The following is a 23732-nucleotide window of genomic DNA, read 5'->3' on the forward strand; positions in this document are numbered from 1 at the left end:
GAAGCAAGGAATGTTAAGAAACCCTCATGATGAAAGCATGCTGGAGTTAGCAAGAAATCAACTTCTTCTCAGATTGATGAGGAGGAGAAATGAGGCACAGGTATGTCACCATTTGACGGTACCCTTGTAGAAGAAATGTGGGAGTATGGATTGGACAGTAGCATCTCAGGCAAGTTTGCAGACTCAGACGCAAATCTCATAGGTAATCTTTAGTGACTCAACCGGTGGTTCTGTCTTCATTCCTGTCCACTCTGTACTATTTTTTTTTTTAGTGAACTTAAGGAAACATCAGATTTACAAATGTCATGATGATGGGAAGAATGGTAAATAGGCTAGTCAACATTCCACTCTCAGAAGAAATTTGAACAGGCTAAAATCAGGACTGAAGTGAGGTATTGCACTTGGGACTAAAAAGCCAGTTGTGTAACCATAGCTTGCAAATGGAACATGTATTCCCTGGTGGCTCAGATGGTAAAGAATCTGCCTGCAATGCAAGAGACCCAGGTTCGATCTCTGGGTCAGGAAGATGCCCTGGAGAAGGGAATAGCAACCCACTCCAGTATTTTTGCCTGGAGAATTCCATGGATGGAGGAGCCTAGCAGGCTACAGTCCATGAGATCGTAAAGAGTCAGACATGACTAAGGAACTAACACTTTCACTACTTTTTATATCAAGTATACAAGAAACTTAGGGATTTTAGGTTACTTTAATCTTCATGTGAATGTTCTTAGGAAGCTATTAGTGTCTTAAACTGCATTAATTAATGTCTTTATATGCTGGTTAAATCACAGCCTGTAGCAATTATATGAGGACCACACTTAGGGCTATATAAAATACTGTGTAAATTTGATGAGTCTACTAATATATATTAAATTCTTTTTATGTTACTGTACCATAGCCATTTTGCAGGTACTAGTCTATGAATTTTGTTAACAGTTGTAGTATGTCTGGATTTTCTTTGGGAAGAAATATGTTTCTCTTCGCTAGCAAGAGATGACCTTCTGCAAGGGTGTTGACAAGAAGATGGTGATAATGACAAATGATGATTTTTAAAAGGGGTCTCCAAGCTGTAGCCCACTAACCAAATCCTGCTAGCAACCTTTTTTGTGTGGCCACAGAGCTAAGAATATTTGTTTTGTTTTGCATTTTAAAGGGTTGTAAAACAAAAAGCAAAGAATATGCCATGGAGACCTCATGTGGCTTGCAAAACCTAAATCATTTGTATCTTTACGAAAAAAATTCTGTCAACCTCTAAATGAAATATTGGACCAATGAAAGAATAGATAACATTTTAATATCTGTTGCATCAGGAGCCTTATGACTAGAAACAAATATTTCAGTACATAGAAATTATGTGATTGGATTACAAATTAAGTAGGCTTATGTTCATGGTTAGGGTTCAAAGCTATGTAGAAAATTGTCATTGTGTCAGTTATTTAGGCAAAAGGAAGAAACTTATTTATCAATTCAAGTAAATTTAAAAGAAATTAGTTTTAGTTGTAGTTAGCAGCTATAGCTTGCCAAATTTGAGATAATTTTGTCTCTTTGAGCAGTGACTGTTGGAGGGGAAGTAGCCCCACAGCCTGCTAGGAAGAGACCGGCAGGAAAAACTAGTCTAGTACTAAGAAGTTGTCATTGATAATCTATAAAGAGGAGAAACAGGGAAACTAATTAAATCTGTGAATCAAAAGGGTTGTGTGTAACTTTTTATAAATCCACTCTTTTATGCTTTATGTAAACCGCAGGCAAGCTTTTTAAGGTGCTTTTGACAACAGAGCCTTGTTGCTAGGGAAATAGCACCACCTACTGACACTGGTTTAAAATGACAAATTATGAGCCTTGGGAGAGGGTGGGAAGTGGGGAGAGCGGTGATTTCTCATTCTTCATGTATTTTTAGTAAATGGATGTGGTTTTTGATTTATAGTTTTGGTTCTGTGATAATAGATATTTTAAAGGTTAATATAGCTTAGTTTAGTGACTTTATTCTGACTCTCTTGCTTTTTCAATGACAGATTGTGTAATTAATGAAATATTCTATCTAGAGGTCACTTTTATTCTCACCTCCCCAATTTCTCTCCCAAAATTTAAGCTGTTTTTGTATCTGTAATTGAAGATGCTCCATTTTGTAACTAAATGAATTCTTTTATTTATTTTTTCTTTCAGATGATTCTTTGGGATTGGGACTTAAAGCAGTGGTATAAACCTCACTATCAGGTAAATATAAATGATATCACTAACAATTAACATCTGTAATCAAATTTTTGACATATAATGTTACATTCAGAAGATTTCTATGCCAGAAGATTTCTCTTTAGCTGAATTAAAATAACCAAAACTTCATTTAGGTAGATTTAAAAAAAAAAAATTTTAGTTGCAAAGGAAAAGAAAATGATCAGTAACCAAATGTCTGTAGTTACTTTTTAAATGTTGCTGGTACAATCTGGGCTTATCAATAGAAAATTCCACAGATGAATGAATTTTCACAAACTAAACTTCCCATATAACTAGTACCCACAACAAAAACTAGAACATTACCAGCATCCTACAAGCCTCACTTGTATACCATTCTAGTCATTACATATGTCTCCAAAGAAAATCCCTATCCATACTCCTAGAAATTAGTTTTATTTATGAAATGTATATATAGAGATAGATATACACATATGGAATCATACAAAATGGACTTTTTAAAGATTTTTTATGTTGGTATCAGTGAAACTGAAAATAGACGTGTAGGAGAACAAAGGAAAATCAAACATCAAGGAGTAACTTTGTTAACTTTTGATATATATCTTTATAGATCTTTTCCTAGTTTCCCAGTGTACTGAAATGTATAGTTTATATAATTTTAGAACAAAAATGGTAATATTATATTCCATACGCTATTTGAAACCTGATTTTTTTATACTAACAGATAGACATTAATAAATATCAAATCCTTGTCATACGTGTGTACGGAAACATTAACTCTATTTATCACATCTATTTATTTAATGTTAGTTGTTCCAACATAAAACTTTGAAAAATGAACACCCCTTTGAATGATTGAGTCTTATTTTTAAACAATAAACGGCGTAACCACAACAGCCCATATTCTCTGATGTGACTGTTACAGTCAGGTGAAGTGAGGAAGGCCACATCTGACCTGTTAAATATAAGGGACTGGAGTTCCTTGACCTAAATAGTGGCCTTTGCCTCAGTCATGTCCACCAAGATTCTCAGTTTCCAATTAAGAGTGTCTGTGTGCTCAGTCGCTCAGTCGCAGGCGACTCTTTGTGACCCCATCGACCCCACCAGGTTCCTCTGTCCATGGAATTTTCCAAGCAAGAATACTCGAGTGGGTTGCTCTTTCCTTCTCCAGGAAATGAGTATCTAAATTACTGGTAAAATCTAAAGATAAGTAAGCAGTGATGGATCAAGCATGGGCTTGTAGTCCCACAGACTTTTATTTCTTCTACCCTTCTCTTTCTTTCAAATAATCCTTTTTTAAAAAAAAAAAAAATTGAAATGTAGGGGATTCCCTGGCAGTCTGGTGATTAGGACTTGGTGCTTTTACTGCCATGATCTCGAGTTTGATCCCTGGTCAAGCAGTTAAAGATAGGGTAGGCCACGCAGCATGGGCAAAAAAAGAAAAAATGTGAAGTGTAACACTGACGTATAAAAGTGCACAAGTCACAACTGTACAACTGGATGAATTTTCTCAGAGTGAATATATACATGTGACCATTTTTCAGATGAATTCAGCACCCCAAAAGCCCCCTCTGCCCTCTGCCTAGTCATCAACTTCTCCCAGGTCTTATTTCAATACTGATTTCTGTCATCACAGCTTAGTGTTTTTCTGAATTGTAAGTAAATGGAATCACTCATATGTGTTTTCTGTTTTACTTCTTTCAAAATTTATCTGTAAGATTAATTTGTTATTATGCATAGTAGTAATTCACCCATTATTATTCCATTTAGTGTTTTATTGAATGAATATACGGTCAATTCATCCAGTATAGTAGACTGGCATTTATTTTTCAGTTTTTTTGTCTGTTTCAAGTTATGCTGCTGGAATATTCTTGATGTCTTTTGTTGGATATTAGAGGGGGGCTATGCATGTGATATGTTCAGTTTTAGTAGGAGGCACCAGATAATTTTTCAAAGAGACTGTATCACTTTTACCCGGCCGTCAGCAGTATACAGGTGTTTCCAGTTGATCCACATCTTTGTCAGCACTTGGTAGTGTGTTTTAAATCATTCGTAGCTGTTGAAGAGTATCTTGTTGTAGTTTTAATATTAGCATTTCACTGATGGCTCATCAGGTTGAGAATCTTTTCATGTTAATTTGCTACTCAGATATACTCTGCTGAAGACCTTTTCCCCATTTTTCCCCCAGCGATTATCTACCTTTTACTTAAGTGATCAGTAGGAGTTCTTTATGTATTTTGGACATGAATATTCCTTAAGAAATCTTCTCCCTGTCTGTGGCTTATCGTGGTGTCTTACTGAAAACACTCTATTCATCAATCATTTCCTTTTATGTCAACTTATCATTTCCTTTTTATCTAGTGTTTTTTGTATATGTCCTACTTAAGAACATCTTGTCTACTCCCTGGGCTGTGTCTACCCTCTTCTGTTACCTCCTAGCAGTTTTATTGTTTTACTTTCCATCTTTAGATCTGTAATACATCTAGAATTGATTTTTCTGTATTGTGGTTTACGTATCAAGACAGTTTTTTCCCACATAGTTATCTAGTTGATCCACTTCCAGTTATTGAAAAAAATATATCTTTCTTCTTTGCACTGTATCATCACCTTTGTCTTTTACGTGACAAAATGTAGATTTGTCTCAGGACTTTATATTGTTTGTCAATTTGTCTCTCCTGAAGCACTGATACCAGACTCGTTATTTTAATTACTGTAACTTTATAATAGTGTAAGTTCTCTAGCTTTGTTATTCATCAAAATTATCTTGGCTATTCTTTAATAAACTTGAAAATTTCCGTATCCAAAAAAATATACTAGGATTTCGACTGAGATTTTATTGACTCTATAGATCACTATGAGGAGAATGTACATCTTTATAATACTGAGGCTTTCAATACATGAAAATGGCATATTCCTTCACTTATCTGAGTCATCTTTTATCTTAATAATTTTTCAGTGCAAGTATCATGCATCTGTTTTGTTAGATTTGTTCTTAGATATTTAATTTTTTAAATTTGAAAAATGTAAAAGGTAGCAATTTTTAGAAATTCCATGTTTTTAACAGTTTGTGCTGCCCCATGGGAGTTTAATTGATTTTTATATATTGACCCATGTATCCAGTGTCCTTGCTAAATTTACTTATTAATTCTAATAGCTTGTCTGAGGATCCTTTTAGAGTCCTTAGGGACATAATAATGTCATCAATGAATAAAGACAGGCTTATTATTTCCAAGCATATGAGACTTTTCTTGCATAACTCTATGGTTTAGGATCTCTAATGCGGTGTTGAATAGGAGTGGTACTAGTAGATAGCCTTGTCCTCTTCATGACCTCAGGGAGAAAATATTCAACACACTCACCACTAATGTTTAATATAGGTACCCTTTATCAGATTAACGATGTTCTATTCTAATCCCAGTTCACTAAAAACTTTTTTCTTCTAAGTCAGAAATGGGTCTAGAATTCTATCAGATGCTTTTTCTGTGTCTATTGAGATGATCCCTGAATTTTCGCCCATTTTTTCCTATTAATGTGGTAAATTAATTATGGGCCTGTGTTGAATCATCTCTGGATTCCCAGAATAAAGCAAATTTGATCAAGAACTGTTTTCTTTTTAAAAATATATATTGGATTTTATTTATAATATTTTGTTTTTATAATATTTATATTTAAATATATATACTGGATTTTATTTATTAATATTTTGAATTCATGGTTACATGAGAGTTGGCCTTACAATTATTGTTTTTATCATGTTTTTGACATAAAGGTTATACTGGCCTCATAAAATAAGGTGGGAAATTCCCCCCACTTTTTTCTGTTATCTAAAAGAGTCTAGTAAGATGGATTTCGTTTCTTCCTTTGGAAGAATACTCTGGTGAAGCTATCTCAGTTTGGAGCTTTTCTTATGGACAAGTGTTATTTATTTTTTTGTGTAATAAAGTTTTATTAAAGTATAAAAGAGATAGAGAAAGCTTCTGACATAGGCATCAGAAGGGGGCAAAAGAGAACCCCTTTGCTAGTGTTAGCAATGGAGTTATATACTCTCCAATGAATCCAAAGAATGTCTGGAGGCTGTAAAGACCTCACCAGACCTACTCCCATAATTTACATTTTAAGATAACAGAGTTGGCCAGAAGGTTTAATCCAAAGATTGTCCTCAGGCAGGATACATCCTTGTAAAGACCAGACCTACTCCCATAATTTATGTTTTAAGATAACAGAATTAGCCAGAGGGTTTAATCCAAAGACTGTCCTCAGGCAGGATATTTATTGTTATATAATCCTAAGGAATATAGAGGAAAAAAGTAAAAAAGTTTGTCCTTTCTTCCTCCTTGAATATTTCAGACCTCTCTCTCCTTGGGGACCCCTAGACTTGATAAGATATCAACCTGCCTAGGAAACGACTCTCTCATTCCCCCCTTTTCTTTTAGGAGAATTATGTTGCCTAGGGAAAAGGGGCGTCGTTCTCATTCCACAACTGCTTCCGAGGTGACAAGGGGCGTTGTCCCTAAATTGGTGAGGCAACATATTCTCCTGATCCTCATAGTGAGGATGTCTGATTCAGGGGCTCCAAGTAATAGTTGGAGGAGGCTGTTGCAGTCATAGGAGCTCGGACAACTATTTGTAAACTAAAAGCTTTTAGATGTTAGAAAACCCCATTATACAGTTACAGATGTAAGGGAAAATAGTCATTAAACCAAGTTAAAATCAAAATGAAAAGTTACATTATGTCCATGGTTACATCAGTCCGTCTTAAGGTTGTTAGATGTCATCAGTTTAAGAAGAGGCATCACATGCGATTGTTAAAGGTATTTGCAGACTTGGAGAAAGTCCTTTCCTTGAAGTGGAGATGTACACCATGGGACGCCTTTCACAGATGAAGAAGGGAGTGGTCCACAGACCCAGCAATTAGACCGATTGTGGAATGCAGCATAGGAATGAGACCAGGACAGGAAGGCATTGTCTTGAGGATCAAACGGCAGACTCAGGATTTCTGGAGTCAGCAGAAATAGGCTCACATAGATTATCAGGCCCATCTGAAACATACAAAATTATTAAGTTTCTTAAAGTTTTAGGACTATTCAGGCTTTCTGTCTTTTCTTGTTTCTTTGGTTCATGGTGTTCTTCTTGAAAATCTTTGGTTTTGTTCCCTCCAGCATTGAGACTGCTGACAGCTTTATTTTACTTTCAAAATAGAAATCTTTTTGAGGATTTCTGTTTGGTGCCTCTATCTTTTGGCCTCTGTTTACAAATTGGCAAATATCTCCAGGGGGAAGGCAGCTCCAAATTCAGGCTTTCAACTTTGTTATCCCCTTCTCTCTGGGATCTTGCTTGGAAGCATTTAAAGCTCTCTGTCTTTATAACCCTAAATTCCATATTTGGTCTCCCAGCTCCTTGAGACTATAGAAAGCTCTATGCTATTTCCTAGCCTCTTAACTACTCTGCTTCTCATCTTCTATGCCCTGTGCCAGTTAGAAATCAGCAGCAAATTCCTTGAAAGGAGAAGGTAGCCCAGAATATTGGGTTTGGTTCACTTTGATCTCTCCTCAGCTGCTGCTGCTAAGTCTCTTCAGTCGTGTCCGACTCTGTGCGACCCCACAGACGGCTGTTTTTTCAAGCCCTGGTTGCTTGACTGTGCTCTGATGCACTGAAGTGGATGCATTTCTGGTGTATTTTGGCTTTTCTAGATCAGTTGTTCTGGGAAGTAGAGTTGGTCTGATAGAAACTAGTCCCTCCCAGCTGAAAAATTGGCAAGCCTCTTAAGTCACCATGAACCTATTTCCTCTATAAATTTTGAATAATACCAGTTCCTCCAGAGGGGTGATTAAAGTAATAATAATATTATGTGCCTGGTACATAGTAGCACAAAAACATAAGCTAATATTATATTAATTTCAATAATAGTAAATACTAAGCATCTCTGAAATTATAGCATAAGTTAGGAGTTAACAAGTTTCTTCCTGTAAAGGGCCATATTGCAAATATTTTAGCATTTGCAGGGACACACAGCCACCTGCTACTCCCCCTCCTCCACTCCCACAATAACTGGTAAAATGTAGAATTTATTTTGGACCCTGTGTACAAAAACAAGAGCTTGCCAAATATAAGCTGATGGGAAATAAGAATTTAAGTTAAACTTTTAAAATCATAGCAAATATTTTGAATATTCAGTTCGATCAGAAATAAATCAGGTCATGTCAGTCTCTTGCTCACTATGCTGCAATCGCACCAAAAATAAAAACTGAAGTCCTAATCACGGACTTAAAAGACCCTACACAATAAGGTCCCTTCCTTCACTCCCTTTTAGTTCTCTGACTTCATCTACGTTTTCTTTTTCATTTACTCTGCCCCTGCTACACGGGCCTCCTTGTTATTCCTCAAACTCGCCAAACAGGCTTCTGCCTCTGCATCTTTGCACGTACTAGTCTGTGTGCTAGGAATGCTCTTTTCTCACACATTTGTCAGGTTTTAACATCATAAGTAGTGCGTTCTTTTCACTGCCCTCCATCACTTCATTTTTTTCTTTTTTCTTGCTTTATTTCTCTTTGACCTGCTCAAAATCTGTGACTTTCCATTGTCCTTATCCTGTCCTTATCCACATTCCTTATCCTGGAATCTGATGTTCTCAAATATTGATTCCAACATGGTTTTCCAACCTTATTTTGTACTGCTCTTTTCTTTTTTTTTAAAATATATAACATATATATATTACACATACATACACACACACACACACACCTGTGATAGGGTATCTTACAACCATCACCCAACAGCAAAAGGTAATGTAGACTTCCCGCCTAGCCACAGACTGTGATCCTGCTAGGCTCTTCCTTTCTTCAAAACTGAATGAGTCTTGCCAACAACACCAAGGGAAATTGATCCGGAACTCCGTTCATCCTAAGTGGCCAGGGAAGTATGCTCATTCTCTACTAAGCATGAGACTCTCCTTCCCCAGCAAGGCAGGGGGTGGCCAGGTTTCCACAACACAGGTGCCTGGCCCAGAAAGTGCTCTTTGTCCTGTGGCCTGGAGACTCCCTTCCCCGACTTTGTAGCAGATAGCCCAACCTGGGGAGTTCCTCAGTCATGTCTGACTCTTTGCAACCCCATAGACGGTAGCTCACCAGGCTCCTCTGTCCATGGGGTTATCCAGGCCAGAATGCTGGAGTGGGTAGCTATGCCCTTCTCCAGGGGATCTTCCCAACCCAGGGATCAAATCAAACCCAGGTTTCCCACACTGCAACTCCCACTCCTAGGCACCAGCCCTTGTGGAACCAGAAGGAAATCAAGCAGACTAAAAATAACCACTGTGAATGCCCTGAAAATTAAATTTCATTAGAACTACAGCCTGAAAAAGCAGTGTAGGACATAGTACTAAATCTAAACAGAAAGATCACCTCCTACTAAAAAGATGTAAATAGGACCCAGAGTCTTCTGGCATAGTTACCAAAATGTTGACAGGAATTTTTTTTTTTCATATATTTTTATTAGTTGGAGGCTAATTACTTTACAATATTGTAGGGGTTTTTGCCATACATTGACATGAATCAGTCATGGATTTACATGTGTTCCCCATCCTGATCCCCCCTCCCGCCTCCCTCCCCATCCCATCCCTCTGGGTCTTCCCAGTACACCAGCCCTGAGCACTTGTCTCATGCATCCAACCTGGGCTGGTGATCTGTTTCACCCTTGATAGTATACTTGTTTCAATGCTATTCTCTCAGAACATCCCACCCTCGCCTTCTCCCACAGAGTCCAAAAGTCTGTTCTGTACATCTGTGTCTCTTTTTCTGTTTTGCATATAGGGTTATCGTTGCCATCTTTTTAAATTCCATATATATGCATTAGTATACTGTATTGGTCTTTATCTTTCTGGCTTACTTCACTCTGTATAATGGGCTCCAGTTTCATCCATCTCATTTGAACTGATTCAAATGAATTCTTTTTAATGGCTGAGTAATATTCCATGGTGTATATGTGCCATGGCTTCCTTATCCATTTGTCTGCTGATGGGCATCTAGGTTGCTTCCATGTCCTGGCTATTATAAACAGTGCTGCGATGAGCACTGGGGTACACGTGTCTCTTTCAGTTCTGGTTTCCTTGGTGTTTATGCCCAGGAGTGGGATTGCTGGGTCATATGGCAGTTCTATTTCCAGTTTTTTAAGGAATCTCCACACTGTTCTCCATAGTGGCTCTACTAGTTTGCATTCCCACCAAGAGTGTAAGAGGGTTCCCTTTTCTCCACACCCTCTCCAGCATTTATTGCTTGTAGACTTTTGGATAGCAGCCATCCTGACTGGCGTGTCATGGTACCTCATTGTGGTTTTGATTTGCATTTCTCTAATAATGAGTGATGTTGAGCATCTTTTCATGTGTTTGTTAGCCATCTGTATGTCTTCTTTGGAGAAATGTCTGTTTAGTTCTTTGGCCCATTTTTTGATTGGGTCATTTATTTTTCTGGAATTGAGCTGCAGGAGCTGCTTGTATATTTTTGAGATTAATCCTTTGTCTGTTGCTTCATTTGCTGTTATTTTCTCCCCTTCTGAAGGCTGTCTTTTCACCTTGCTTATAGTTTCCTTTGTTATGCAAAAGCTTTTAATTTTCATTAGGTCCCATTTGTTTATTTTTGCTTTTATTTCCAATATTCTGGGAGGTGGTTCATAGAGGATCCTGCTGTGATTTATGTCGGAGAGTGTTTTGCCTATGTTCTCCTCTAGGAGTTTTATAGTTTCTGGTCTTACATTTAGATCTTTAATCCATTTTGAGTTTATTTTTGTGTATGGTGTTAGAAAGTGTTCTGGTAAAAAAAAAAAAAAAGAAAGAAAGAAACTGTTCTGGTTTTATTCTTTTTCAAGTGGTTCACCAGTTTTCCCAGCACCACTTGTTAAAGAGGTTATCTTTTTTCCACTGTATATTCTCACCTCCTTTGTCAAAGATAGGGTGTCCATAGGTACATGGATTTATCTCTGGGCTTTCTATTCTGTTCCGTTGATCTATATTTCTGTCCTTGTGCCAGTACCATACTGTCTTGATGACTGTGGCTTTGTAGTAGAGCCTGAAGTCAGGCAGGTTGATTCCTCCAGTTCCATTCTTCTTTCTCAAGATTGCTTTGGCTATTTGAGGTTTTTTGTATTTCCATACAAACTGTGAATTTATTTGTTCTAGTTCTGTGAAAAATACTGTTGGTAGCTTGATAGGGATTGCATTGAATCTATAGATTGCTTTAGGTAGTATAGTCATTTTCACAATATTGATTCTTCCAATCCATGAACACGGTATATTTCTCCATCTGTTTGTGTCCTCTTTGATTTCTTTCATCAGTGTTTTATAGTTTTCTATGTATAGGTCTTTCATTTCTTTAGGTAGATATACTCCTAAGTATTTTATTCTATTTGTTGCAATGGTGAATGGTATTGTTTCCTTAATTTCTCTTTCTGTTTTCTCATTGTTAGTGTGTAGGAATGCAAGGGATTTCTGTGTGTTAATTTATATCCTGCAACATTACTGTATTCATTGATTAGCTCTAGTAATTTTCTGGTAGAGTCTTTAGGGTTTTCTATGTAGAGGATCATGTCGTCTGCAAACAGTGAGAGTTTTACTTCTTCTTTTCCTATCTGGATTCCTTTTATTTCTTTTTCTGTTCTGATTGCTGTGGCCAACACTTCCAAAACTATGTTGAATAATAATGGTGAGAGTGGGCACCCTTGTCTTGTTCCTGATTTTAGGGGAAATGCTTTCAATTTTTCACCATTGATAATAATGTTTGCTGTGGGTTTGTCATATATAGCTTTTATTATGTTGAGGTATGTTCCTTCTATTCCTGCTTTCTGGAGAGTTTTTATCATAAATGGATGTTGAATTTTGTCAAAGGCTTTTTCTGCATCTATTGAGATAATCATATAGTTTTTATCTTTCAATTTGTTAATGTGGTGTATTACATTGATTACTTTGCAGATATTAAAGAATCATTGCATTCCTGGGATAAAGCCCACTTGGTCATGCTGTATGACCTTTTTAATATGTTGTTGGATTCTGTGTGCTAGAATTTTGTTACGGATTTTTGCATCTATGTTCATCAGTGATATTGGACTGTAGTTTTCTTTGGTTTTGGTATTAGGGTGATGGTGGCCTCATAGAATGGGTTTGGAAGTTTGCCTTCTTCTGTAATTTTCTAGAAGAGTTTGAGTAAGATAGGTGTTAGCTCTTCTCTAAATTTTTGGTAGAATTCAGCTGTGAAGCCATCTGGTCCTGGGCTTTTGTTTGCTGGAAGATTTCTGATTACAGTTTTTATTTCCGTGCTTGTGATGGGTCTGTTAAGATCTTCTATTTCTTCCTGGTTCAGTTTTGGAAAGTTATACTTTTCTAAGAATTTTTCCATTTCTTCCAAGTTGTCCATTTTATTGGCATATAGCTGCTCGTAGTAGTCTCTTATGATCCTTTGTATTTCAGAGTTGTCTGTTGTGGTCTTTCCATTTTCATTTCTAACTTTGTTGATTCGGTTCTCTCTTTGTTTCTTGACGAGTCTGGCTAACGGTTTGTCAATTTTATTTACCTTTTCAAAAAAACAGCTTTTAGCTTTGTTGATTTTTGCTATGGTGTCTTTTGTTTCTTTTGCATTTATTTCTGCCCTAATTTTTAAGATTTCTTTCCTTCTACTAACCCTGGGGTTCTTCATTTCTTCCTTCTCTAGTTGCATTAGGTGTAGAGTTAGGTTATTTATTTGACTTTTTTCTTGTTTCTTGAGGTAAGCCTGTAATGCTATGAACCTTCCCCTTAGCACTGCTTTTACAGTGTCCCATAGGTTGTGGGTTGTTGTGTTTTCATTTTTGTTTGTTTCTATGCGTATATTGATTTCTTTTTTTATTTCTTCTATGATTTGTTGGTTATTCAGAAGCGTGTTGAATAGCTCCATATATTAGAATTTTTAATAGTTTTTTTCCTGTAATTGAGATCTAATCTTACTGCATTGTGGTCAGAAAAGATGACTGGAATGATTTCAATTTTTTTGAATTTACCAAGGCTAGATTTATGGCCTAGGTTGTGATCTATTCTGGAGAAGGTTCCGTGTGCACTTGAGAAAAAGGTGAAATTGATTGTTTTGGGGTGAAATGTCATATAGATATCAATTAGGTCTAGCTGGACCATTGTGTATTGACAGGAATTTTGAAAATCACCTGTCATATCAAGAACCAGGAAACTTGCAACTTGAGTGAGAAAAGACAATCAATTATTAACACCAAGATGAATCAGATTTGAAACTGACTAGGAATTTTAATAGATTTAAGGGACTAGATCTGATAGAATGCCTGATGACCTGTGGACGGAGGTTTGTGACACTGTACAGGAGACAGGAATCAACACCATCCCCCCAAAAAAGAAAAGCAAAAAAGCAAAATGGCTGTCTGAGGAGGCCTTACAAATAGCTGTGAAAAGAAGAGAAGTGAAAAGCAAAAGAGAAATGGAAAGATATTCCCATTTGAATGCAGATTTCCAAAGAACAGCAAGGAGAGATAAGAAAGCCTTCCTCAGCAACCAGTGCAACCAGTGCAAAGAAATAGAGGAAAACAATAGAATGGGAAAGACTAGAGATCTCTTAAAGAAAATTAGAGATACCAAGGGAACATTTCATGCAAAGATGGCTCAATAAAGGACAGAAATGGTAGGGACCTAACAGAAGCAGAAGATATTAAGAAGAGGTGGCAAGAATACACAGAAGAACTGTACAAAAAAGATCTTCACAACCCAGATAATCACGATGGTGTGATCACTCACACTAACCTAGACCCAGACATCCTGGAATGTGAAGTTAAGTGGGATTAGGAAGCATCACTAGGAACAAAGCTAGTAGAGGTGATGGAATTCCAGTTGAACTATTTCAGATCCTAAAAGAGGATGCTGTGAAAGTCCTGCACTCAATATGTCAGCAAATTTGGAAAACTCAGCAGTGGCCACAGGACTGGAAAAGGTCAGTTTTCATTCCAGTCCCAAAGAAAGGCAATGCCAAAGAATGTTCAAACTACCACACAATTGCACTCATCTCACGCACTAGTAAAGTAATGCTCAAAATTCTCCACGCCAGGCTTCAACAGTCCATGAACCATGAACTTCCAGATGTTCAAGCTGGTTTTAGAAAAGGCAGAGGAACCAGGGATCAAATTGCCAACATCCACTGGATCATTGAAAAAGCAAGAGAGTTCCAGAAAAACATCTATTTCTGCTTTATTGACTATGCCAAAGCCTTTGACTGTGTGGATCACAATAAACTCTGGGAAATTCTGAGAGAGATGGAAATATCAGACTACCTGACCTGCCTCTTGAGAAAGCTGTATGCAGGTCTGGAAGCAACAGTTAGAATTGGACATGGGACAACAGACTGGTTCCAAATAGGAAAAGGAGTACATCAAGGCTGTATATTGTCACCCTGGTTATTTAACTTATATGCAGAGTACATCATGAGAAACGCTGGGCTGGATGAAGCACAAGCTGGAATCAAGATTGCCGGGAGAAATATCAATAACCTTAGATATGCAGATGACACCACCCTTATGGCAGAAAGTGAACAAGAACTAAAAAGCTTGTTGATGAAAGTGAAAGAGGAGAGTGAAAAAGTTGGCTTAAAGTTCAACATTCAGATAACTAAGATCATGGCATCAGATCCCATCACTTCATGGGAAATAGATGGGGAAACTGGAAACAATGTCAGACTTTATTTTGGGGGGCTCCAAAATCACTGCAGATGGTGACTGCAGTCATGAAATTAAAAGACGCTTACTCCTTGGAAGGAAGGTTATGACCAACGTAGACAGCATATTAAAAAGCAGAGACATTACTTTGTCAACAAAGGTCCGTCTAGTCAAGGCTATGGTTTTTCCAGTAGTCATGTATGGATGTGAGAGTTGGACTCTAAAGAAAGCTGAGTGCCAAATAATTGATTTTTTTGAACTGTGGTGTTGGAGCAGACTCTTGAGAGTTCCTTGGACTGCAAGGAGATCCAACCAGTCCATCCTAAAGGAGATCAGTCCTGGGTGTTCATTGGTAGGACTGATCCTGAAACTGAAACTCCAGTACTTTGGCCACCTGATGAGAAGAGCTGACTCATTTGAATATTTTTGAGATTAACCCTTTGTCTGTTGCTTCGTTTGCTATTATTTTCTCCCAATCTGAGGGCTGTCTTTTCACCTTGCTTATAGTTTCCTTTGTTGTGCAAAAGCTTTTAAGTTTCATTTGGTCCCATTTGTTTATTTTTGCTTTTATTTCCAATATTCTGGGAGGTGGTTCATAGAGGATCCTGCTGTGATTTATGTCGGAGAGTGTTTTGACTATGTTCTCCTCTAGGAGTTTTATAGTTTCTGGTCTTACATTTAGATCTTTAATCCATTTTGAGTTTATTTTTGTGTATGGTGTTAGAAAGTGTTCTAGTTTCATTCTTTTACAAGTAGTTGACCAGTTTTCCCAGCACCACTTGTTAAAGAGGTTGTCTTTTTTCCATTGTATATCCTTGCCTCCTTTGTCAAAGATAAGGTGTCCATAGGTACATGGATTTATCCCTGGGCTTTCTATTCTGTTCCATTGATCTATATTTCTGTCTTTGTGCCAGTACCATACTGTCTTGATGACTGTGGCTTTGTAGTATAGTCTGAAGTCAGGCAGGTTGATTTCTTCTGTTCTATTCTTCTTTCTCAAGATTACTTTGGCTATTCGAGGTTTTTTATATTTCTATACAAATTGTGAAGAGCTGACTCATTTGAAAAGAGCCTGATTCTGGGAAAGATTGAGGGTAGGAGGAGAAGGGAACGACAGAGGATGAGATGGTTGGATGGCATCACCGACTCAATGGACATGGGTTTGGGTAAACTCCGGGAGTTGGTGATGGACAGGGAGGCCTGGTGTGCTGCGGTTCATGGGGTCCCAAAGTATCTGACACAACTTAGTGACTGAACTGAACTAAGGAATTTTAAAGTGGCCATCGTAAAAATGTCTTAATAAGCAATTACAAATCACTTGAAACAAGTAAATGAAAATGAAAATCTCAGCCAAAAAAAAAAAATAGAAGTTACCAAAAAAGGGGGGGGAGGAAGCTTATAGAGCTACAAAATGCAATAATGGAAATTAAAGCAAAATGAACAAAATCTTAATGATCTGTAGGACAGCAAAAGATCCAGCATTCATAATCATCAGTGTCTGAGAAGGAGAAGGAGTTTGAAAAAGTATCTGAAGAAATAATAGCTGAAAACTTCACAAATTTTGCAAAAGATGTAATTATGCTGATTCAAGAAGCTGAGCAGGGACTTCCTTGATGGTCCAGTGGCTAAAACACTGCATCCAGTGCAGGGAGCCTGGGTTCTATCCCTGATCAGGGAAATAGATCCGACATGCTGTAACTAAGAGTTTGCATGCCGCAACCAAAGATACTGCATATTGAAACTAGGACCCAGTGTAACCAAATAAATAAATAAATATATATATATATACATATTTTAAAAGCTGAGTGAATCTCAAATAGTATCAGTGTTCCCCCCCCAAAACAAATCTTCTCTAAGATATGTTAATTAAACTTTTGAAAATTAAAAGCAAAGAAAATACATTGAGAGCAGCCCGAGAGAAGTGATACACTGCCTATAAAGGAAAACCCAAGTTAGATGACAGCAGATGTCTTATTTGAGCATGGGAAAACAGATACTGTTATATACAATTGGTGGGAATATTGGTTTGACCAACATATGTAAGGGCAGTTTGATAGTGATTTTAACATGTTCATTTACTTTGCTTCAGTAGTTCAAGTTACAGGAAGCTATCTATCATAAATATGCTTAATTATCTACAGTGACATATTAAGAGAGGTGTTCGCTTATAAAGACTAGAAATAGCTGAGCTATGGCCCAATAATGGGGAATGTTTTAAAATAAAGTAAAACAAAAAAATACTTAAGAAGAAAAAGAAAAAAGAATTCCTCAAAGAGCAAATACATTATTAAGCTAATTATTGGTCTAACTTTCATAACACTTCTCAGTTTAAAAATGTGGTGAGGATACTTAACAGTGAACTCAACAGATACTTTGAATAGTTATGAACCATAAACACACCAAACGTAAATTCAAGGTACAGTAAAACAACAGAAGTAACATTTAATGCACTATTTTCATCACCAGAGCATTGATTTCTGTGGGTAATTGAGTTGAACATAATACATACGTATTTTTGAAAAGTAGAAATCATATGTATTTATCAATGAAATATTTATAAATTTAAAAAAATGTATTTTCTGTCTATTCTTCAGGACCCAGCCTCGTGTTATTCCTTCCGTATTAACTATTCAGTTCAGTTTATCACTGTCTCCTTTGTACTCTGATACCACACAAGATATACTAATGAATAATGTAGAAGTTCATAATTGGTTATATACTTTAGCACCAAAATTTTAAGGTTAGAATCATACTGCTTATATCATTTATGCTATGTCCAAATAAGTGAAAATTAATATTTAATGGGATTCAATTACTTAAGCTATTGTTAGATGGACTTTGATTTAAAGGTTTTTTTTTTTTTATTTTGTGTCTAACAAATATGTAATTTTATGTCTTTTTTTTTTCTTTTCTAGATTTCTGGAGGTGGAAGTGGAGTTGATCTTTCAGTGCTAAATGAGGCTCGCAATATGGTGTCAGATCTTCTGGTTGACCCCACCCTTCCTCCACAAGTCATTGCTTCCCTCCGGAGTATCAGTAGCTTGATGGGTGCTTTCTCAGGCTCCTGTAGGCCAAAGATTAATCCCCTCACACCATTTCCTGGATTTTATCCCTGCTCTGAGATAGAGGACCCAGCTGAGAAAGGAGATCGAAAACTTCACAAGGTCAAAATACAATAATCAGCCAGCCCTATTTATCATGTTTAATAATGTTTTCAAATTAAAACTATTCCTTTACCTCTTAGATAAAATAGAATTTCTTTTTAAAGGACTTGGTTTCTTTATAGTACATTGAGTTGCTTGGGACTTCAGAGGTGGTTATGATTTCAAATAGTTCAGTATGAAGCAAGCATTCAGTTTTCATTCTGAATAATATTACTGTAATTAGCAGTTATAACTTTATCGGTAGCAGCTATTTTTTATTATCTTTAAGAAGCAGAGAACAGAAGGAAAATTTATTTTCAGGCTGTACAGCAAACTAGTAGTCAAATTGTGTCATTAATCTATTTTATTTTTTGAAACCAGGAGTTCTTTTTGGACCAATAAAAAAAATGATCATTGTAATAGTCATGAAATTCCATAGCATTATTTGAAACTGATTTTCACATTTTTTGGAACTCTCTGTACCTGCCCCCTGGAGATTACTGTAGCCCAATAGGCACTGGTTTTTCCATCACTAGATATGGGATTGATTTTTCTTTAAATATCATTGACTCAAAATAGGAATTATTTTAGAAAATAATAAATACTATTCTAAATAGGTATACATTATGCATGTTCAGAGTGCTTTTAATTCTTTTGTTTGGCTATCAATAGTCAAATTGATACCTTTACCTGTAGTTAATATCATAAAACTTTAAAAATAGAAATATTTTAGAGATTATTTTAACTACTTTGTTCTATTGGTTAAAGAAACTAAGAGAAGATGAAATTCCAATCAGTTAATTTTCATTGTAATAGTGTATATAGAGTTTAGAAAAAGTTAAATATAGTTTTTGGAGACTTTGATCATCAATTGATTATATTAATTCTCAGCATTGTTATATAGAAATGTTGAAAAATTAAGTATGCCTGATGAGGGCAAAAATTTGGTAATTATTGATCACAAATCTGGATCATAAGTAGTTGTGATGCTTTTATTTTTAAAGTGTATAGAATAGCAGCTGCATTACTCAAAACCCAATTTTTTACACACATTTTTTTAAAGCACTCTACCCGTGAGAAAGAGGTTAATCACAGCATCAAATAGGGATAGCAATAAATTCATCAATAAAATAATTAATACGTTTTGAGTTATTAATGGTTTTCATTTGGTATGTTGCTCTTCCTTTATATTTTCCATTGGCATCTGAGGTTTCAAATAGTAATTTTAAAAGTAATAATTCTTAAAACTGTTAGTCATAAAAATTGCATTGAGGGAGTTCACTGGCAGCCTCGTGATTAGAATTCCAGGCTTTCCCTACTGTGGCCTGGGTTCAGTCCCTGGTTGGAGAACTGAGATCCTGCAAGCGATGCAGCCAGGCAAAGAAATTTTTAAAAAATCACGTTGATATCAGTATTATGTTTGTTACTATGTTTACTATGTAGAAAAGTGTACTGGTACATTTTAGAAACATTTTAAGTAAACAGGATGCCTAATTGCCTCATTTCCTGAACATTCTAGGTAATCAGGCTTATTTGAGTACTCCAATTTACTGATAGGAATAAGTCATAGAAGAATCGGGAAGTAACCCTTATTTCTTTTCTTTGTGTTATTTTAACTTCTTACTTAAATTTCATATCTAATTTATCTCTGCCTTGGGAAAGAATATAAAAAGCCTGGTGTTACTTAAAAGAGCAAAAGCATTTATGAAAAAAGTAAAGAAAAGGGACTTAGATGATTTAAAGTAAATGTCTTATATACATGATAAGAACTAAGCAAGATTATATGGACCTAAATTATAGTCAGAAAGGATGTTACATAAACAACTTTTTCAGTGTAAATGTAACTAACATTGAATCTTTATAAAATCAACATCCTTGGGAAAACTTATATTTAAGACATTTTTATCTCTCTGAGATGGTTTCATGTCTGCTCATAGGGGAAATTCATAAGAAGCAGAAACTGTTTTATATCAATTTCACTAAAACACCTATTCAGAGTGGTCAAAAATGGAATATTCTGGGTTAACATTTGGATTAACTGAGAATATTTTCAAAAATTAGGATAATTTTCTTAATGTGAAAGGTGTTCTGAATTTAATGTAGTCATTAATTCAGAACCTCAGAACTCTGCAGTTTAGCATTGTACTTAAAATATAAAAGCTTTAGGAAATAGGGCTTATCCCCGATCCTAAGCTTGGCCTCTAAAAGTCATTTTTTCAAGGTAAATCTACTTTTAAAATTGTCAGCTGCTTATTTCTCACAAAACTAGGAATAAAATGTACAAAAGAAAAAATTTTTGGTTAAACTATCAGGAATTCAAAAACCAATTTTTAAATAGGAGGAAGGTAAATAAAAGAGCAGTGTAGAATGTGATGTTTGCAGTAAAACAGATTCATTCTGCTTCTCCTGTACATGTTAAAAATGTACAGTTGGTTCTTGAATGACCAACTGGGTTTGACCAAGTGGGTTTGCACTGTGTGGCCCTGCTTATGTGCAGTATCTTTTGCAGTAGTAAATACTCAGTTCTGTACCATCTGTGGTTGGTGGGATCCATGGATGGAGAATCTCAGATAGAGAGGAAGAACACGGGGGGAGGGCCCGCTGTAAATGACACCTGGATATTCAACTGCATGAAGGATATTGGTGCCCCTAACTCCCAGGTTGTTCAAGGATTAGTTGTCCTTTGTACTGATTTTTTCATGTACCATCTTTAGCATCACATTTACAGTATGTTAAAGGGTAACAATTTTGACCACTGTTAAATTACTCAACAGGGGCTAAACAGCAGGAATAGTTTACCAACCCCACATCTGAGGAGGAGCTCGGGAACCTCAGGGCTGCCACCTATCGACCAGACTTCTCCAAGGTGGGAACGCAATAATGGTAAACGGCCTCACCAAGAATTTGGCATTTTAAGGTAAATTCCCCAAGCATTTTCAAGAAGCCTGAATCTCTTACAGCCACTTTGTTTCTGTGAATGAAGTGTGAAATAATTTTGAAAGCCTAAAGGAACCCTGGAAGTGTTTTAGGTATAGGACAGCATGGTTTGTAACGTGGCCTGGTAGAGAAACTGATCCTTAAAAAGAAGGTAATCTGCCTTCTCCACCCAGAATAGGCAAGTCGGGTACAAAGCTTGCTGGAGCCCTAAGAACATGAACCAGGGAGGCAGTGTAAGAAAACGAGGATAGTTTTGGATGTGAAACTGGGAAAGCCACGGTAGAGGTGGCCGTATCAGGGGCGGTCGTCAGCCCACTGCGGAGTTTTCATGTCGCTCCACAGTTTCTGATCTGTGAAAGCAGGAGCACCCCCAAGGTTCACCCCAGATGCTGCCTCAGACGTGCAGCACCCTCTCAAGCCCTGTTCCTGCTGGGGAACTAAGACTACTGATACATTCTATATCCTGTTGAGGATTTACCTGCAGGTAAGCAGTGCTTATCCTGCAAAGGAAGTGCGCCGGTAACTACAAACCAGGTGAGCCTGGGAGATAGCAGGACCCGAGATCTTCTGAATGTAGTAAGCATATCCATTTACTCTGAAAACAAGGGATTCGATACCTTTGCCTTGTGAGGGCCAGAACAGATATTTATCTCCTGTGTGAGTTATAGGCTTTTATGTAGTCAGTTATATAACCATAGTTAATACAACTGGAATCAATGTAAATTTCCTGTTAAACCACTATGTTAAGGGCTTGAGCATGTGTTGGTCTTTTAATAACTTGATCTGTGTAGTTACACATTTGAAACAGTAGGTGGCAGTGTTGGATCAGAGCTATTTCTGTTCAACCTTGTATTAGCATTTTATAAATGAAATATGATCAGATAATTGTAATTTTCCAGATTCTTCTGTGATTTATTAATTTGAATCTTCTACAATATGTTCAACTAAATTAAACTCCATTTTTGTAAAAGAAAAACTGAGTGAAATGATACATAAAACAAGAATGGATTCAAGTGTGAAGAGAACATTACAGGAAAATGAGCTTTGGTCCAAAGCTTGCCCAGAGCTTAAACAAGATAATGGTTTTTGTTGTTGTTTCTTTTTTTTTTTTTTATAACGGAAGCAGGATATGACGAAATAAATGACGTTAGGAACTGAAAACACGACAGGTATTTCTTAACCCTGGGAGACATCATCTTGAGAATATTTTTGAGTTTAAGAAAGAATGATGAAAATGATTCTATTTTTTCATCTTTCCATCACTGACGTAACAGCAATGCTTTTAAAATTAAAGAAATGTCTGATACATTGAGTTAAGGTTATTTTTATCCTATTGCTTCCACATGATTGATAATAAAATAGAAACATGGTCCAAGGAAAACTAATTTTATATGAACATATCTCAGAATTAAAGGTAAATGCAGGCAGATTCAGTATATTTACTTAATATTCATTAGAACAAAATTATGCCTCATAAAAAATTTAGAACTTTAAAGGATAAAGTAATTGGTAGTATTATGAAACATCTCCTTTAAAGAGGCGAGGTTAGAAGGAATTTTTCTAGTGTGCAGAAGCTGGAGCTGCTATGTAATGAATTTCTAAGTGCTCCTTGAACATAGGGTAAAGGGGAATATGTGAAGCATTTACAATCCTCTTCCTTTTGAAATTCAAGTCTCTGGATCAGTGCTGTCCAGTAGATGTGTCTGTGATGATGGGAATGTTTTATAGTTATGCGTCCAATTTGGTTCTTGCTAGGTACATGTATCTATTGATCATTTGAAATGTGTCTATAATGACTAAAGAACTTGATTTAAAGTTGATTTGATTTTAATTAGTTAAAATACAAAGAGCCATACTCAGCTATCAAACAGACAGACCTAAATGGCAACCATATTAGACAGCATAGTTGTCAATCTTTAATGCATGGTGACATTTTGTTTGGGAACCTTCAGGTTTTAGAAGCACAGAACTAACAGGCTTGTGACTGAACTCATGAGGCATTCGTTTCAAATTTATTAGAGTACTCCAGAATGGAGAGCATATTTCCTAGTTTTGACATTAATGCAGCTCTAGATTCTGATCATAAGCTTCTCTATGATTTTAAATGACCCTGCCCAAGATTTCCGGAGAAGGCAATGGCACCCCACTCCAGTACTCTTGCCTGGAAAATCCCATGGATGGAGGAGCCTGGTAGGCTGAAGTCCATGGGGTCGCTAAGAGTTGGACACGACTGAGCGACTTCCCTTTCACTTTTCACTTTCATGCATTGGAGAAGGAAATGGCAACCCACTCCAGTGTTCTTGCCCGGAGAATCCCAGGGATGGGGGAGCCTGATGGGTTTCCGTCTATGAGGTCGCACAGAGTTGGACACGACTGAAGCGACTTAGCAGCAGCAGCAGCCCAAGATTTCAACATGATGTAAATATTGAACCTCTTGCTCCCTGAAACTATGTCCGAAACCTGATTTCTCATCTCTCCAGCTGCTTTTCCCTTGTTACTATTATTCTGTCCTCATTTCCTGGCACAGTGCTGGCTATAATCCTCTAGTTTTGTGGTTGCTTACAAAACTGATTTACCTAGAAAACCTTGGTGTTGTCTTTACATCCTGTTACCTTACTCTACGGATAACAGCTGTCACATCTAATTTCCGAAGCTCTTCACCTCTCTATTTCCTTTTTCCTTTATCACTTTGCCTACATTATTTCATGCTTTCATTACTGCTTTTGTGGGCTGTTGATTATCCTTCCCATTTCTAATATTCTTCACTACCCAATCCAT

General features: G+C 36.7%; 2 protein-coding genes across 8 annotated transcripts in view; one reads left to right on the forward strand and one right to left on the reverse strand.

The window, feature by feature from the left end:
• Positions 1 to 23732, reverse strand: part of CYP2R1 (cytochrome P450 family 2 subfamily R member 1) — a 224352-nt gene that overhangs the window by 106135 nt on the left and 94485 nt on the right. The window contains exon 7 of one of the 5 annotated variants that reach the window (XM_065944528.1): positions 7093 to 7229. The exons of the other annotated variants lie outside the window; for them this stretch is intronic. Within the exon in view, the coding sequence (XP_065800600.1) occupies position 7229 (1 nt within the window). The 3' untranslated portion in view covers positions 7093 to 7228. Of the gene's footprint in view, positions 1 to 7092; positions 7230 to 23732 lie in introns of those variants that run through there. 5 annotated transcript variants of the gene reach the window in all.
• Positions 1 to 23732, forward strand: part of PDE3B (phosphodiesterase 3B) — a 176019-nt gene that overhangs the window by 96495 nt on the left and 55792 nt on the right. For all 3 annotated transcript variants that reach the window (XM_065944523.1, XM_065944521.1, XM_065944522.1), the window contains exons 2-4: positions 2164 to 2214; positions 17790 to 18038; positions 20792 to 20934. In XM_065944523.1, coding sequence (XP_065800595.1) covers positions 2164 to 2214; positions 17790 to 18038; positions 20792 to 20934 — 443 coding nt within the window. The remainder of the gene's footprint in view (positions 1 to 2163; positions 2215 to 17789; positions 18039 to 20791; positions 20935 to 23732) is intronic.

The sequence above is a fragment of the Muntiacus reevesi genome, chromosome 9 (assembly GCF_963930625.1).
Source record: "Muntiacus reevesi chromosome 9, mMunRee1.1, whole genome shotgun sequence".
Classification (NCBI taxonomy): domain Eukaryota; kingdom Metazoa; phylum Chordata; class Mammalia; order Artiodactyla; family Cervidae; genus Muntiacus; species Muntiacus reevesi.